General features: G+C 39.6%; 1 protein-coding gene across 7 annotated transcripts in view; it reads right to left on the bottom strand.

The window, feature by feature from the left end:
- The window catches only part of ADAMTSL3 (ADAMTS like 3), a 417185-nt gene that overhangs the window by 313397 nt on the left and 85197 nt on the right, over window positions 1-18591 (bottom strand). For 5 of the 7 annotated variants that reach the window (XM_033189196.1, XM_033189191.1, XM_033189189.1 and 2 more), the window contains exon 4: window positions 3608-3670. The exons of the other annotated variants lie outside the window; for them this stretch is intronic. In XM_033189196.1, the coding sequence (XP_033045087.1) occupies window positions 3608-3670 (63 nt within the window). The remainder of the gene's footprint in view (window positions 1-3607; window positions 3671-18591) is intronic. 7 annotated transcript variants of the gene reach the window in all.

The following is an 18591-nucleotide window of genomic DNA, read 5'->3' as shown; positions in this document are numbered from 1 at the left end:
CTGGAAAAGCTGCAAACACTCAATGCCAGCCTGTGAAAGCAGCCAGGAGAGGGGCTATACCCTGCAAATCCACAGGGACAGAACTGCCTGAGGCCATGGAAGTCCACATCTTGCATCGGTGTGACCTGGATGTGAGAGATGGAGTCAAAGGAGATCATTTTGGAGCTTTAAGATTTGACTGCCCGACTGGGTTTCAGACTCATATGGAGCCTGTAGCCACTTTGTTTTGGCCAATTTTTCCCATTTGGAATGGTGTATTTACCCAATTCCTGTACCCCCATCGTATTTTGGGAGTAACTAACTTGCTTTTGATTTTACAGGCTCATAGGCAGAAGGGACTTGCCTTGTCTCAGATGAGACTTTAGACTGTAGAATTTTGAGTTAATGCTGAAATGAGTTAAGACTTGGGGGACTGTTGGGAAGGCATGGTTGGTTTTGAAATGTGAGAACATGAGATTTGGGAGGGGCCAGGGGTGAAATGATATGGTTTGGCTGTGTCCCCACCCAAATCTCAAATTGCAGCTCCCATAATTCCCATGTGTCATTGGAGGGACACAGGGGGAGGTAATTTAATCATGAGGGCAAGCCTTTCTTTTGCTGTTCTCATTATAGTGAATAAATCTCACAGTATCTGATAGTTTTATGAAGGGGAGTTCCTCTGCACAAATAATCTCTTTGCCAGCCAACATGTAAGATGTCCCTTTGCTCTTCCTTTGTCTTCTGCCATGAGTATGAGGCCTCCCCAGACATGTGGAACTGTGAACCAATTAAACCTCTTTCCTTTATAAATTACCCAGTCTTGAGTATGTCTTTTTCAGCAGTGTGAAAACAGACTAATACAGTGAGGATGTGAAGAAATTAGAACATGTGTTCATTGCTGGTGGGAATGTAAAATGGTGCAGCCACTGTGGAAAACATTATGGTAGTTCCTCAAACAGTCTGATGTATTACTATATGATCCAGCAACTCCACTGCTGTGTACGTACCCAAAAGAATTGAAAGCAGGGGCCAGATGCAGTGGCTCACACCTGTAATCTCAGTACTTTGGGAGGCCAAGGCAGGTGGATCACATAAGGTCAGGAGTTCGAGAGCAGCCTGGCCAATACAGCAAAACCCTGTCTCCACTAAAAATACAAAAATTAGCCAGATGTGGTGGCGGGCACCCATAGTCCCAGTTACTCAGGAGGCTGAGGCACGAGAATCACTTGAACCTGGAAGGCAGAGGTTGCAGTGAGCTGAGATCATGCCACTGCACTCCAGCCTGGGCAACAGAGTAAGAACGTCTCAAACAAAAAAATTGAAAGCAGGGACTCAAACAAATGTTTGTACCACTTTGTTGATAACAGCAGTATTCATAAAATCCTAAGGGGGAAGACAACCCAAATGTTCACTGACAAATAAGTAGAGAAGCAAAATATGGTATATACATGCAGTGGAATATTATTTAGCTGGAGAAAAGAATGAAATTTGGGCACAGGCTACAACATGGATGAACTTTAAAGACATTATGCTAAGTGAAATAAGTCAAACACAAAAGGATAAATATTGTATGATTCCACTTATGGAGTGCCTAGGGTAGTCAAATTCATAGAGATAGAAAGTAGAATGGTGGTTGCCAGGGACTGGGGGAGGAGAGAATAGGAAGTTATTATTTAATGGGTATAGTAGGTTCAGTTTTGCAAGAGGAAATAAAGTTCTAAAGATGGATGGTGGTGATGGTTGTACAACAATGTGAATGTACTTGATGCCACTAAACTGTACACTTAAAAATGGTTACAATGGTAAATGTTAAATAATATATACTTTACCACAATAATTTTTTAAAAGAGTACAGGCAACACCAAGGTGTTCAAATGTTAAAAAAAAAAATTGAAAAACTCAGTAAATAGAACCTTTCTTTAAAAAGGTGATGATGAAATCCAACCAGCTAGGAAATGATTCAAAATTTTTACAACAGGATTATATAAGTCATGTGAAAGGAATGGTGGTGAGCATTTAATCCATTTAAACATTAAACTTTGAATAAATAACAGGAAAATTTAGGTTACAGAACATATACTATATTAAATTAGCATATATAATAACATAACTAATATAAATCTGGAAGATGAATGGAAGAAAGTTGTAGGGAAATCAAGTACCATTGACTAAAATTTAAATATGAAACTTTAAAATGTAGTAACGCCAATCTCCTCACCTTTTGTGATAGAGGTATCTTTAAGGAAATAATTTATTCTGTTGTGATTGAACATTAATCTCAAGTTTAGCAAATCCTTCAGTTTTATTTCATTTCCTTATCATCTATTAAACTCACATAAAATTAAATATTTTTAATTTAAAATGGCATGCATCACATAATGGCATTTCTATAGCACTATGTCTGTTTATTTATCTTATCCAAAACCCTATTTGTGTATGTGTATGAAAATGCTTAGAATGCTATTGACCATATATGGACACTAGTTATTTCTAGAAAGTAGGATGTAGGGTGTTTTGTAGTTTTCTTTGTACCTCTTCCAAACTGCTGGATTTTTAAAACACCTAACATTTTTAAAATGTTAATTATTCTGACAAATAAATCAATCCAACCTGGGTATAAAGAAGTCATCTCACTGTGCCTTCAAAACCCAAGGCCCAAATCCGGGTCTCTCCAGTGAATGCTTGCCAAGAAGCCTGTCTTGGTGGCTGGCATTCCTGTGAGCAGTATTTATGGAAACGGCCTCAAGGCATCCCAAGGCAGATCGAACAAGGCCTGCAGTCAGATGCTACAGATTATTAACTTCCAGCCTCACATATTTCAACAAATGTTCTAGAATGGTGCTTTTCTGTCAGACAGTTCTGTACCCCAGGGAACATTTTGAGATGCCTGGAGACATTTATGGTTGTTGCAACTGAGGAGAGGGAAGTGCTACTGGTGTTAACGGGTAGAGGCCAGACATGCAGTGCCCAGCACAGTCCCCACCACAGAGAATTATCTGATCTAACATGTCAACAGTGGTGAGATGGAGAAATCTGTTCTAGAGGATGTGTGTCCACACAACCAAACTTCTTTACTCTCATGATGACTTATGAAGATAAAAATCCTTTCTAAATCATTATGACAACCACATGTTATTAAAATCCTCAACCTTCAGATAAAGTTAAAACAATGCAAATGCTTCACTTTCACTGTGGATGTAATGTTTTTCATCCCTTCCAAGAAGGTTCCTATAGATCACTTTATTCTTGCTCTCCATTTACAACCATAAAATAACCATACGAAGCTCTTAATTTCAACATACCCCAAACCATAATCAAAGCATCTATATTTGACAATCCACAGTGGGCTTCTCTTTCCAAGAAAAAAAAAAAAAAGTATAGTTTTTCAAGTTTAATGATATCAAGTTTTTTAAAAAATTCTTTTTTGACTTTTCTTAGTGATTTACTTCCATCCATGGTTAGCCATTTCACATAGAAAAACACAGAGTTGTGCCAACGACTCATCAAGAATATTACCCAGACCACATTTTAGGGGCATAGCCTTTAAATAAACTCCCACAAGAAATATTATTTGACAGCTACTAAAGTAAGTAATGAAAGAAGCCAGTGCATTGTTTCTATCTCATACCTCTCCTTCTGGGATTGGTTGGCGGTCTGCATGCTCTGGACCACCTGCAGGGGTTGTCTTGCCCTAGGTGAAAAAAGAAAACTGGGACAGAGAATTCTGCACACCAGAGACCAGTGGCACAAAAAATGGAAAAGCCGACAGCAAAATCCCAATTCCTTGACTAAAAATGGTAGGTGAGTCTCCCTGGTTAGGTAATAATGGCCTCATGTAGATGACTGCTGCATGGTTCAGAACCCTAACCATTCAGACCATCAAGTCTTCAGAAAGGTAGCCAGGGTTTTGCAGGTTAAGCAGTCAGAAGTCACTTATGACTCAACAGCATTCACCAAGCCCTATTTAGTAGCTGCCCTCAAAAAGGTTAATCTCACTGGAAGATAAAGGAAAACTCGTGACTGCAAGCAGGCAATATACACTGAAAGAACAAGGAAGGACAATGACTCCTCAGCCTGTGAAGTCAGGGCATAACTCTCAGGGAAGGAGTCAACTGAGCTAAATCTTGATGGATGAGAGAGTTCAACAAACCTAAAGGCGAGCATATGAGCAAACAGTCTCTATAATTTTGGCAGAGGAAAAGAGAAGAAGTGTTTGTATAAACTTCAGTGGATTGTAAATAGAGTTATCAAAGAAATATAGTAACTTCTACAGAGCTGGGTCATTTAAGTTATATTGTTATCTACTTTCTTCATACGATCTTAAATTTACACTAGCCACATTTCAAGCACTTGTGCACATGTGACTAGTGGTTACTGTATTAGATACTGCAAATATAGGAAACTTCCATAATTACAGAAAGTTATAATAGACATTAGAAAGATATAAGAAATCTGGAAATAAAGTCACAAAATTGAAAGTAAAGCCAAAGACTTTCTTGGGAAAGAAAGTGTGTGTGTGTGTGTGTGTGTGTGTGTGTGTGTGTGTGTGTGTATGCATAAACACACATGCACATTCACTTTAAGTATGGATGTAAAATAGAACTACACAGTAAATTAATCATTTATTAAATGTAATCATATACTTCATAAATTTTAGTAATATCCCCGTATGGGATTTTTTAAAAACAGAATTCAAACTTTCAAAATCACCATAGAGAATAAATTCAAGCAATTTTGGTCTATTACAGCAAAGTATCAAAAATAAAGAAAATGCTAAGGCTATACCAAAAAAAAAATGAACATGATAAAGGAATAAACTGAAAATAACAGAAGTAAGAAGAAATACAGACCGAGCAGAGCATCTTCTCTTTTTAGCACTTTTGTGTTCTATACTACTGATTTGATTTGCTACAAAGCCAATTTTGCTCTTCATTCTCTTTTCTTTTCATTTTGTTGTTTTCATAACACTTAATATTTTCTTCAATTGCATCAGTAGCCAAAGCAAATGGTATTTAAAATGTATTGTTTCTTGGCCGGGTGCGGTGGCTCAAGCCTGTAATCCCAGCACTTTGGGAGGCCGAGACGGGTGGATCACGAGGTCAGGAGATCGAGACCATCCTGGCTAACACGGTGAAACCCCGTCTCTACTAAAAAAAATACAAAAAACGAGCCGGGCGAGGTGGCGGGCGCCTGTAGTCCCAGCTACTCGGGAGGCTGAGGCAGGAGAATGGCGTAAACCCGGGGGGCGGAGCTTGCAGTGAGCTGAGATCCGGCCACTGCAATCCAGCCCGGGCGACACAGTGAGACTCCATCTCAAAAAAAAAAAAAATGTATTATTTCTCATAATAAATTGCCTTCTAAAAATTCTCTCTTTACCTCTTTAGTGTATACATTGTTGTTATGATGCAGAATCTTTTCACATTTCTCATGCTACTATTGATGATTTTTACTCCTTGTCAAAGAGCAATCTATTCTAGGCTGGTATTTGCCCCCCAAAATATTGTTGGTGGATTCTTGTTGGGTGGAAAACTTTTTACTCCTCACTTGAACACTGTGGGAAATTTCTTCACACCTGAGGTTAGCAGATGAATGAGGAGCAGGTAGTGAGTCAAGATGAAAGTAATTCCATAAAGAGGATGTCACCTCTGCAGTATCTCCTCTGCATTTATTAAAGATGCTGCATCAGTGAGCCGAGATCATGCCACTGCACTCCAGCCTGGGCTATAAAGTGAGACTCTGTCTCAAAAAATAAAAAAAGATGCTGCATCAAAGGGTTAAGATTTCTATATACAGTTTTCTGTTCATTCCCGTCACCTTATCTCCATACCGTATACACCGAATTTCCTGGCACAGCTGGCCACCTTCTTGGAAAGGACACAAATACACCGGGAAAAATTTACATCAGAAAAAAAGCACCAACACCCACAGGTTTTTTTTTTTTTTTTTTTTTTGAGACGGAGTCTCGCTCTGTGGCCCAGGCTGGAGTGCAGTGGCCGGATCTCAGCTCACTGCAAGCTCCACCTCCCGGGTTTACGCCATTCTCCTGCCTCAGCCTCCCGAGTAGCTGGGACTACAGGCGCCCGCCACCTCACCCGGCTAGTTTTTTGTATTTTTTTAGTAGAGACGGGGTTTCACCGTGTTAGCCAGGGTGGTCTTGATCTCCTGACCTCGTGATCCGCCCGTCTCGGCCTCCCAAAGTGCTGGGATTACAGGCTTGAGCCACCGCGCCCGGCCCACAGGTTTATGTTTGTTGTTGCACTTCTTATGCTTGAATTACTTGGACTATGAGCTTCCAAATATTGTTGACCCAGAGCAGCCAACAAGGCTCTAGGAAGAATTATGTCCATCCCCCTATCATGTGAGACTGAATTTCAGGGTCACTATTAATTTCTGCTCTGCTTCTAACCTAGAAAATGACCTCCAACACTTGGTTAAGTCAGTATATTGGTTTTTCTTTTTGTCCATAATAATCTAAAATGCCAAAAATTTAATAATGTTGAAATTATACTCATTGATTCAAAGCTACAATTCATCCCCACATTGTTAACTTAGTTCACTGAGTTTTTATTCTTCAAATTTCAGCTCAATTTTCCTCAAAGAAGCCTTACCTGACTTCAGTCTGTAATTACAGAACAAACCATGTGACTATCGGATTAATGTCTGTCTCATGAACTAGACCATAAGCTCCATAAAATTTGGGGTTTGATCTTGTTTTACCTACCACTGTGTCTCTAGCAATTAGCATTGCACCTGACATACAAGAGGGGCTTAATATTTACCAAATGAATGCATGAATTAATAATTTAGTTAATGAACAAACAAATGCATAGAGTTAATACTTTCAGTAATAAATGAACGAAAAGTCATGTTTTGAGTCAATGAATCAATGAACTAAAATGTCTCCCCCAGCCAGGCGCAGTGGCTCATGTCTGTAATCCCAGCACTTTGGGAGGCTGAGGCAGGCAGATCACGAGGTCAAGAGATCGAGACCATCCTGGCCAACACAGTGAAACCCTGTCTCTACTGAAAATACAAAAATTAGCTGGGCGTGGTGGTGTGTGCCTATAGTTCCAGCTACTCGGGAGACTGAGGCAGAAGAATCGCTTGAACCTGGGAGGCGGAGATTGCGGTGAGCAGACATCATGCCACCGCATTCTAGCCTGGCGACAGAACAACACTCCATCTCAAAAAAAAAGTCTCCCCCATGGAAAAATCTGTCTGTGAACCATTTTGAAAAAGAAGGGGACCAAAGTTCTGATCGTGAATTTATCTTTTTCATTTGTTATCTTACTTTTGTTTTTCCCTAAATTATCTGCTGATTATGGGCATGACACCAAGCTATGAAGCAAAACTTACAAGGGAAACAGAAACATTATTTACTTAAGTCCTCCACAAGTATGGGCTCAAACTGGTTCATTTCTTTACTGCCAGTATTAATCCTATTTTCATTATTATTTAAGTAGAAGCTTAGGTGAAGACATTCCATCCCTGTGCAATACAGAAAGCTAATTCTGTATTCTAGGTAGCTGTGTTGAGTTACCAGATACACTGTAATTGATTAAGAAACAAAACTCTTAGGCTTTTAATAGCTGATACATGACTCTGGTTCAGTTTGAATCCATAATCCATTGGCTTCAAATTTTGTGTGGAAATATGGAGATTTGCAAGGCCATAAGAGTGGAGGAATCAGTTAATAAACAAATATCCAAAATAAAGTTTCCAGAAGTCTGGACTAGTCTACACTAGTCTTCAACATCTTTCAATGAGCACACAATTGAAGGAACACAAATGAACAGATCTCTTTAAGGTAGAACCACAAAGTGTTATGTCTGGAAAGGGATTTCTGAGCTTATCTTTTTTGTGTGTTTTTTTTTTTTTTTTTTGAGACGGAGTCTCACTCTGTCCCCCTGGCTGGAGTGCAGTGGCACAATCTCGGTTCACTGCAAGCTCCGCCTCCTGGGTTCACGCCATTCTCCTGCCTCAGTCTCCTGAGTAGCTGGGACTACAGGCGCCCGCCACCACGCCCGGCTAATTTTTTGTATTTTTAGTAGAGACGGGGTTTCACCGTGGTCTCGATCTCCTGACCTTGTGATCCGCCCGCCTCGGCCTCCCAAAGTGCTGGGATTACAGGCGTGAGCCACCACGCCCGGCCGGAGCTTATCATTTTTACAGATGGCAAAATTGAGGTCCAAGAGGAAGACCTACACAGTCAAGTCAATGACAAAGTGCTTCGATGAGAACTCAGTTATTTCAGCTTGCAACCTAGGACTCTTTTCAAGAACCACTCTATTCACTTTCATGAATTACTAGTCTACAGCCATATTCCTGCCTTGGACCTCCTGCCACTACTATTCATCCTCTACATCTAAGCCAGATGTATCCCTTTAAAACATAATTTCACACCTTAGTATCACCTCCCCACTGCTCATACAATTTAGTGTTTTCCTGATGTCCACAGGACAAAGTTCAGAGTCCTTAGCTGGGCAGTCAGGACCCTCCACCTGCCTCCTACCAACACTCCAACATCACCTCCTGCTGCACTTCCAAACATAACAGCCACTGCCGTCCAATTGTTCTGTCCATCACAGCTCATCAGAACCATCCTGCATGCATTTGCTTATACCATCCTTCCTATGGTGACATGCTGACAGCTGCCCAGAATCCCCATCAATAAAGCCCTTGTTGCCTTAGCTGCAAGAGTGTACTATAAACAGCCTTTAGCCATCAGTCTTTTCTGCAGTTGACTTAGTGGCAGGAAGGCATCTCTCTGAGGGTCATATCCCTGGCCAGGGGAAATCTTAAAAGCTAACCTTGGAGAATGTCCTTCAGCCAGAGTCACTTCCACTACTGCCCTGCAATGGTGAGAGAGGCACAGCATTCAGTCCTTCTCTCACACCTGTGGACACACTCAGTGACTCACCAAAGCAGGGGTCTAAAGTCCTGGCCAGCACAGTCCAACTTGGGACAACTCTAAATGCCATTCTTGTTCCAGAGTTTCTTGTGGGGTCGGCCAAGGCTTTCTTTGGGTCTGCATTCCAGTTTGACACCTCCCACTGCTCATCCTGCTTCATTCTCTTCATTCCATGAGTGTCACTCCCAAGGAAACTCCCAAGTAACCATCTTGCATGTTAAACTCCTCTCAGAGTCCGCTCCCTGGAAAACCCAGCATGCAACACTCCCAGCCCTAAAATACTGGCTGCCACTGTCTTTCAAGGTCTACTCCCCAAGCCACTCCTCTTTAGAAGTCCTGTAGCACATATAGATCAGTTCACTTATTTTACATTAATAAGAACCACTTCATACCAATAATTCCTTCTTAGGTATGTAAAGCCACAAACGCATGCTGTGTTTCTTTTTTCTTTCTTTTCTTTCTTTCCTTCCTTCTTTATGTGTGTGTGTTTTTGTTGTTGTTGTTGTTGTTGTTGTTGTTTTTAAGATAGGGTGTTGCTCTGTCACCCAGGCTGTAGTGCAGTGGCACAATCTCAGTTCGTTGCATCCTTGACCACCCAGAGTAAAGTGATTCTCCTACTTTAGCCTCCAGCTAGCTGGGACTACAAGTGCACACCACCATGCCTGGCTACTTTTTGTGTATTTTTTTGTAAAGACAGGGTTTCGCCATGTTTCCCAGGCTGGTCTCAAACTGCTGAGCTCCAGGAATCCTCCCACCTCAGCCTCCCATAGTATAGAGATTATAGGCATGAGCCACCATGCCCAGCCTGCCCACTCTGTATCCCGAAGAACTAGCATCATGGCATTGTTACACAGTGAGTGATCAATGAAGGATGACAATGTTGATAATGAAGATGTAACCAATCTTGAATCAACAATGCATTTCAACTAATATGTCATTCTTCTTTCCCTGCTAGACTATAGTTCCCTAAGGGCAGAGTACTGTTATCCCCACAGGCTCCTTGTAAGAGGCACTGAAGAAAGGAGCAGTGTACTTTTGATGTGTTACTCCCTTTAGAATGAACGGGAATAAGTTTGATTTGTATTCTCAAACATGGGACTGGAGGTGAAGACAGAAAGGAGAAGAAATGTTTTCTTTAAGGGGAATGACATATGACGAATGTTGCACAAGGTCCCTCTTCCATGCCAACAAGACTCCAGGAGATGGCAAGCAGACACTTGCTGAGAGCTGCCACTCTGGTGCCAGGGAGTCTGGACCTGCCAGATCTCATGGCTGCTCCGCCCTGAGCTGCCCTTGTCCATCCATGATGACCCATGTTCTGAAACAGGAGCTGCTTCTCCATCCTTAAACAGCCAATCAAAACTGTTCCTTTTGTTTCTTTCTCACAGAGAGCAATGGATGTTTGGGAGACATCAGTTTGTCTTAATTAAAACAAAACTGGATCACAGTCACTCTTACAAAGTAGACAAAAAGTAAGCAAGGATCTATGACGAACAGTTAGGGCCAAATTTTGAATTTCATGACATGTGAACATGGTCTGAAAAGGAAAGATAAATCCTCTCGTCCTCCAGGGGAATACTTAAAAGCTGACCTTGGAGAATGTCCTTTAGCCAGGGCACAGGGTCACTTCCACTACTGCTCTGAAATGGTGAGAGGAACAGCATCCAAACCTTCTCTCACACTTGTGGACAGATGTGGATGGGTACCTGAGAGGAAATCTAACAAATAGAAAATGGAAAAACTTACTGAAACCATTTATCCTGCCAGAGCAGAAACTGGCCAAAGTGGGGACACTACTACCGCCTTGTGGTGCCAAATAATGAAATGTTATTTCAACACTCTTTCCAAGTGAGGAAAGAGAAAGTGAAAGATGAGCAGCAGAGGAAAGCAAAACAGGAACAGGATGCAAGTGTAGGATCAGAGAGGCAGCAAACCTCAGGAATGGCCAGAACTGGCTCTCAGCTAACTAGGATTTCAGAGACTTGCAGCAAGAAGGCAGCCCAACACTTCCTTATCTAACCTAATTTCCAGTGACACCTACGCCATATCATCTGGCAGCATTCTTTTAAACTCCATCTAACCCATCACTTCTGTTAGTCTTGGCATTTTCTCAATGTCCACATAGAGGTAAAGTATATGCCAGTTCTAAGTTCTAATCCTTTTATTCACACTCCTCATAGAAAATCTATAGCAAAGCTTTGCCTTATATTATTGCCATGTATTACATTATTGCCTTAAAGTAGTACAAACTGGAAAGTATTTATTCCATCAGTCTGATAGGAAAACTTCATTTTTTTAAGAGACAAGGTCTCACTTTGTCACTAAGACTAGAGTGCAGTGGTGCAACCATGACCCACTGCAGCCTCGACCTCCTGGGCTCAAGCAATCCTCTTGCCTCAGCCTCCTAAAGCACTGGGATTACAGGTGTGAGCCACCATGCCTGGCTGACTTCACTTTTTAAAAAATCAGAAACTACTTCCAACCTGAATACTGTTTTCACAAGAGACTAGCTTCATCATGTAACTATCATTGTAAATATCATTAATATTACCCAAAAGGATCGCAGTTAACTGCAAACTCGTCAGCAACATGAGCAATAGACCTCAGATGATGTATTAACTCTGTCACTCAAGAGCTGGTGATTTTGATCCAGTTATGTATTTAAATATGAACATTTTCATGGGTAAAGCAAATAGAGGACTTGTGACAGACACTAATAGTTAACACCCAATATCCACACCCTCCTTTCTTTTTTGCTAATAGAATCCCAGGTGGTGAATCGTAAGTCAACAAGACTACAGTGTTCACACTTTCCCAGCCTCCGTTGCAGTCTGAGTGGCCATGTGAACCAGTTATGTGTCATTGACCAGAACTTGTTCACATAGCTACTCAGACTGCAAGGCAGGCTGGGAAAACTGGTCATTTTCTGTGGGGTGGGTGCTTCTGGGCAAACATTACATTCTTGATTAATAAGACAAAGGGACATAGGGAATTCTATCCCTCTTCTCTCCTTCTTCCTTGGACTTCAATGTGGTGCTTGAAGGTGCAGTGCCATTTTGCAACCACAAGAGGAACAGCCAACCCACTGAGTACAAAGAACAGAGGGAAAGGAGCCTGGATTTTGAGAGCATCATTGAGCCACTGTCCCAGGCCTATTTGTTAAAATAACCTTTGGTATGGCATTATGTCCCTTGCAGCTGACAACACTAATACCTGATAGAGGGTTGTTGTGGAATCAAAGAAGACATTATGTGAAAGTCATTTGATAATGTACCTGACACAGCTTTCTCTGGCTCCAAAGACAGCCTCTTTCCATGACAACAGGCAGTTATGAGATTGCATTTATTCATAACACATTTTGCCCAACGGCACTAGATAAACCAAGTGTCACTCTATGTACTTTTCGCTTCATTGAATTAATGTAGTAGATAGCTTCATGTTGAAACAGAAAATTTTCCTTGACCCCTTCATAGGTAGGAACTGGAGTGCAAGGACGCTAGAACTAGCCAGTGGCTTTGGTGCTGGCAGGGGTAGACTGCACTCACTGGAACCTATTACGCTCAACCCCTCGTGGAAGGAAGCACACAGGTGAGCAGGTGCAGGAGCCGGGGCAGTGCTTTTGGGTGCTGGCAGGAGGAAAACTCCATTCAGACTCCACAGCAGTGTCTAGGAGGAAGTACCTATGACCCCCAAAGCCCCAGAAGGAGTGTTACAGTCAGTGCTCTTTTAGCTTTGCTGGCTTAAGTGTTAAGCCACTCACTCAGTGGCTCTCTGCCTTTTCATGTGAGGCAGTTGCTCTCCACTAGTGAGGACAGAGGGTCAGCATGACAGCCCTTAGCATCTGCACCCATGGCACCCAAGCTCTTGTCCAGCGTCCAGAAAAAATCAGGTTGCATGAATGAACTGAAGAGTGGTGAATACAGAGGATTTTATTGCCAATGAAAGCATCTCTCATCAGGAAAGGGAACTAGAAAGGGGATGGAGCAGGAAGGTGATCTTTCCCCACCCAGACTCCTCTCTGAAGCAATGTCGTCAAGACATTCAGACTCCATCTGAAGTCAAGCTGCTTTTCTCTGACGTCCAGCTGCTTCTCCTCTTCTCTGCTCTCTGCCAGCTGAGCCTGGTGCTTTTAGGGGCCCACGATGTGGGGTAAGGCAGGCCATGGGTAGTTTTGGAAAAGGCAAACATTCGAGGAGGAAAACAGGAATGCATGTTCTCACTTTGGGCTGTGGTTCCAGGCTTGAGGGTGGAGTCTTAGCCAGGGACCCACCCTCTTATGCCCGAATTTCCCTGCTTCCTGTCCCTATCAATATAATTAAAAAACACACTCTTTTGACATTACACAAATGGCTTCTCTAGAAAGGCATATGTAAGACACCCCAAACACAACAGTCCTGCTGACAAACCATTGATTGAAAATCAATCCTCATTGGTGGGGATGGTAGTAGGGAGATTTGGCCAAAGGATACAAAATTTAAGTTAGATAGGTAAAATAAATTGTACCATAGTTGTACCTATGGTACAACAAAGGTGACTATACTTAATAATGATGTATTGGATTCTTGAAAATTGATGAGAGATTTTAAGTGTTCCCACCATAAAAACAATGATAATATGTGAAGCAATGCATATGTTAATTAGCTTTGCCGGTCCACAATGTATGCCTATTTCAAAACATCATGTTGTACATGATGAATATACACAATTTTTGCCAATTAAAATTAATTACTTTTTTTAAAAGAAAATTAATGCTCAGAGACAACATGTACTTGAGTGTCCATATGGCAATTCTTGCTCATTGTAAGCTAATGGAGATAGAAAATTCTACTTTACAGAGTGAGAATGAGAAAATCATAGAATCTGAAGTATGTAAATTTGAACAAAAATATTTTTTGGTGTCTTTGGCAAATATTAAGTCATTTGTGGGGTTTTATCTTCCTCTATATAGCAAAGCCCTGCTTTTTCTGGGACTATTAGAATTAAGTATGCTATATAAATGAACTTCCCACATGAAGAAAATTTGCCTTTTCTTAAAATGAAAAAGATATGGCCGGGCGCAGTGGCTCACGCCTATAATCCCAGCACTTTGAGACGCTGAGGCTGGTGGATCACGAGATCAGGAGATCAAGACTAGCCTGGCTAGCACGGTGAAACCGTCTCTACTAAAAATACAAAAAATTAGCCGGGCGTGGTGGCACGTGCCTGTAGTCCCAACTACTCAGGAGCCTGAGGCAGGAGAATGATGTGAGTCATTGCAGTGAGCCAAGATCGCTCCACTGCACTCATCTTGCAGTGAGCCAAGATCGCACCACTGCACTCTAGCCTGGGTGACAGAACGAGACTCCACCTCAAAAAAAAAAAAAAAAAAATTTAAAAAGATACATGAGTTAAGGAAATCTTTTCTTGTTGACTCCATTATTGGTATAAACATCCATTATTACACTGGATTGAAATACAGCCCCTTAAATAGCTTCATCCAATCCCCTCATACGACTGTTGTCTGTTCTTACATCTTTGGGCACAGTGTTAGACTCTAGTTACTCATCTACCCTGTGGCTACTTTCCTCCCCTCCCTGGCCATGGCTGACAGAGAAATCAGACAGTCAAAAATGTCAAACTTATAACAAACCTTGATGCTTTTGTGCAGGGAAAACAAAATGGTATACTCCTCAAAAGGCAAGAGAAAGCACACTTTTTAAAGCATTTATTAAAATCAGAAAAAGTAAATGTTAGACAGATTCCTGATTTTGCTCTTTTAAATGCAAGGCAAATGGACAGAATGATAGAAGGGATAAAAATGGAATGAAGAGGTAACAGACTCTTGCCAAGAGGGAGCTAGTGTAGTAAAGTTAGGAGGTAAGGGCAGTTACAATACCACAGGAATTTAAATACTAGATAAAAGCAGTAATGAACAGAAAATTCAAAAATCTGAATCACATAGAAACAGGCAAATATTAAAGCTTCTCTGCAAATGCTGATGGAAAGTATAATGAAATTAAAACAATGAGAGAGAAAATAACAGATGTGGACATAGCCAGCGTTTCCAATTGTAATAGTGAGAAACTTTTCCAAGCTGAAGTCAGATCTACAAACACAGAATGAAGAAGGTGACCCCATTTTAGGCAAAATCATTGGAAAGAAACTCTCCCATAAACACAGCCAGGCAAAATTTCTGAAACAGAAAGATTTAGAACTAATCTTACTAGCTTCCAGACAAGAAAAGCACAAATGATTACAAACTACAAAACCATGCAGTCCAAAAATTACTTTATTATTTTTATCTTTTACTCCACTTTGTTATTCCTAATTTTGTGAACCTGTATTTCCTCATCTCTTTCTTGGTAGAACTAATTAGAAGTTTATCCATTTTGTTACTGTTGATCCCAAATGACTGGGTTTAAATTTAGCCTTTTGAAAGCTTTAACTCTTCTAGTTAACTAAATATATGCTTTTGTTTATATTAATTTTTTCTTCTGAATTCCTTTAGGTATATTTTGTTTCTCTAATGTCATAAGTTGAAAGTTTAGTTCACTTCTATTCATCCTTTAATAGGAAGTTTTCTCTAATTAAAGCTTAGGCTGTAGTCAACTTAAGCCAAGGTTTAACATAAGGCTGTTTGAAAATTTTTCATTTTCATGGTTTTCTGAATAACTTATAATTACACATTTTATTTTTCCTTTGATTCAATACTGTTGGCTTAGGAGAGAGGTTTGTTTCAATTTACAAGTGGCTAGATTTATTTAATTGCTACTTTGGTTACACATTTCTAATTTTTTTGCATTAAGATAAAATTGTAGTATATATCTCTTATATGAGAAATTTACTGACTTTTCCTTGTGAATTAATATATAGTAATTTTTTTCGAACTTTTCCATGGGCTTTTTAAAAGACGACATATTTTCTACTTAGAAAGCAGAGGGTTCAATATACGTTTATTAGACTAACTATATTGAATATATACATATTCTGAGACAGGGTCTCACTCTGTCATCCAAGCTGAATGCAGTGGCATGATCATGGCCCACTGCAGCCTCAAACTCAAGTGATCCTCCCACTTCAGCCTCCCAAGTAGTCTAGCTAATTTTTTATATTGTTTGTAGATAAGGGGTCTAGCTATGTTGCCCAGGCTGGTCTCAAACTCCTAGACGGAAGTGATCCTCTCGCTTCAGCCTCCCAAAGTGCTGGGATTACAGGCATGAGCCACCATACCCAGCTGAATATATTCTGATCTATATCTACCTTGCTGATCTCACCTGATAGTTCCAGTGGTTTTTGAGCTGGTTTTCTTACATGTTTAGATTGATCATAATTTCTTCAAATAATTACAGTTTTGTATCCTCCTTTACAGTCATAATACCACTTATTTCGTATTATTTCATTATGTTTTTCCTCATTTCAATGAAATGTTTCAATACTAAGTATGGTGCTAGTGGATGATATTCATTAGGAAATGTTTTCCTTATAGTCTTCAAGCATTAAAAAAATTTAGTAGTGTTTTATGTTGAATTTCATCACCTGCCTTCATGACAGCTGTAGAGATAATTCCACAATCTGTTAATGACTGACTTTTTAATGTTAATAACTGAAGTTTAAACCATTCTTTCATTCCTAGGAAAAAACCACACTTGGTGAAGATGTAGTAACCTAAAAAGAAAAAAACACCCTGTGGAATTCCATCTATTAATATTTATTAATATAATATTTAGTGTATTATAATTAATATAATATTAACTTATTGCTATATATTAATATATATTTAGAGTTTTAGCATTTGGTCCATGAGATTGGAGTATAATTTTACTTTTCTGTGCTATCTTTGATGTTTCAGTATCCATATCATGCCAGTCTTCTGGAAAGCTTTCTATCTCTTTCTATGTTCCAGAAAAGCTAATATTACATAGGAAACACATGTCCTCTTGAATGCTTGTTAGAATTCACATAGAAAAATACATTGGCCTGGTGTCGTTCTAAGGAATAAACAGCTGACTGCCTTTTTAACTTTTTCTGCAGATACTGGTTTGCTCAGTTTTTCTGTATTTTTTAGGAATTTGGATTTTATTTTAAAAGTATTTATTGTACCTAATTATTCAATTCTGTTACAAATTTATACAAAGTAACTGCTCATAATTTATAATCCTTTTTATATCATGTCAATCTATAGAATTTGTCTGATATTTATTTGTCTTTTTATTATTTGTATCAGACTTGTCAAAAGTTGTTATACTGTATTGGTCTTCTCAAAGGAAGAGCTTTTTGCTATATTGATGAAGCATACTATGGTTTTGTGGCTGTTTCTCTATTGCATTTCTTTTATTCTTATCTTTATTTCCTTTGTGTTATTTTGCTGTCTTTTACACATTTTTAGTTGAATGTGTTCATTTATTTTTATTTTCCATTTTCCCTGTCTTTAAGGTCATAAAGTTTTCTCTTAATACTGCTTTAGCAAAATCCAATGAGTTTTGATATGCAGTTCTCTTACATCTTTTGTTTCCAAGTAATTGGTAATTTTAGTTTGGATTCCTCGTCAACCCATAAAAAAAGATGTTTTTAAATTCCAAATGGATAGATTTGGTGTGATTTGAGTACTTTTTGGTGGTAAATGTATAATTTTATTGCACTAAGTTTGGAGAAAATAAACCACATGATTTCTACTTTTTAGAATTTATTGAGTTTTTTGTGTACTAATACCCAATCAAATTTGTAAGTGTTCCATGAGTGTCTAAAATGAGCATGTATTATCTGTGGAAAATCAAGAAACCCTAAAGCCCTGTTCACTGGTCAGCCAGCTTGCAAATTCAGTCCAAGACGAGGTCAATGATCTCCTTGCCAATGGTGTGGTGGCCACCGGCATAGTTATTGGCATAGCTATTCCTTACTTGTGATGCAATGCTCAGGTTTCAAGAACTGGCAATAGGTGGCAGTGTGAACTCTGTCAATAGCCATGGGTTCCAGGTCTACAAACACTGCCCTGGGTACATGCTTGCCAGAACCCATCTCACTGAAGAAGGTGTTGAAGGATGCGTCTTCTCCCCCACTGGTCTTGTCATTGGCATCTGGATGGTGACAAGGATCTCCCACCAACAGACTACCAAGAAGTGCAGGGGAAATGCAATCCATGACTATATTTTAATAGTACAGGTTGAGTATCCGTTATCCAGAATGCTTGGAACCAGAACTGTTTTGGATTTCAGATTTTTTTTGGATTTTGAAATAGTTTCATATACGTAATAAGATATCTTGGGGATGGCACCCAATTATAAACATGAAATTCACTTATGTTTCATATACATCTTATAAACATAGGCTGAATGTAATTTTTTACAATATTTTAAATAATTCTGTGAATAAAACAAAGTTTTGACTGTGTTTTGACTGTGATCGCTCACATGACATCAGGTATGGAATTCTCCATTGTGGCATCATGTCAATGTACAAAAAGTTTCAGGGTGCTCAAACTGTATGAAATGCAAGAATCTTTTATCCAGATTAATATCTTTGGCCCTAAATTCTATTTTTCTAATATTAATATTGCTATATAATCTTGCCTTTAGTTTATACTTGCATGATCCACGTTTTACCATCCATGTATTTTCCATCCTTCCGCATGATTTTATGTATCCCCTTATAAAAAGCATTTAGCTATTGTTTTCTAAACATATCTCAGAGTCTACATGTTTATGAAGACATTTAACTCATATACA

Source organism: Trachypithecus francoisi, unplaced genomic scaffold, assembly GCF_009764315.1.
Source record: "Trachypithecus francoisi isolate TF-2019V2 unplaced genomic scaffold, Tfra_2.0 Lachesis_group3, whole genome shotgun sequence".
Taxonomy (NCBI): Eukaryota; Metazoa; Chordata; class Mammalia; order Primates; family Cercopithecidae; genus Trachypithecus; species Trachypithecus francoisi.
Note: the sequence above shows the minus strand (reverse complement) of the source record. Positions and strands in the feature narration are given on the sequence as shown.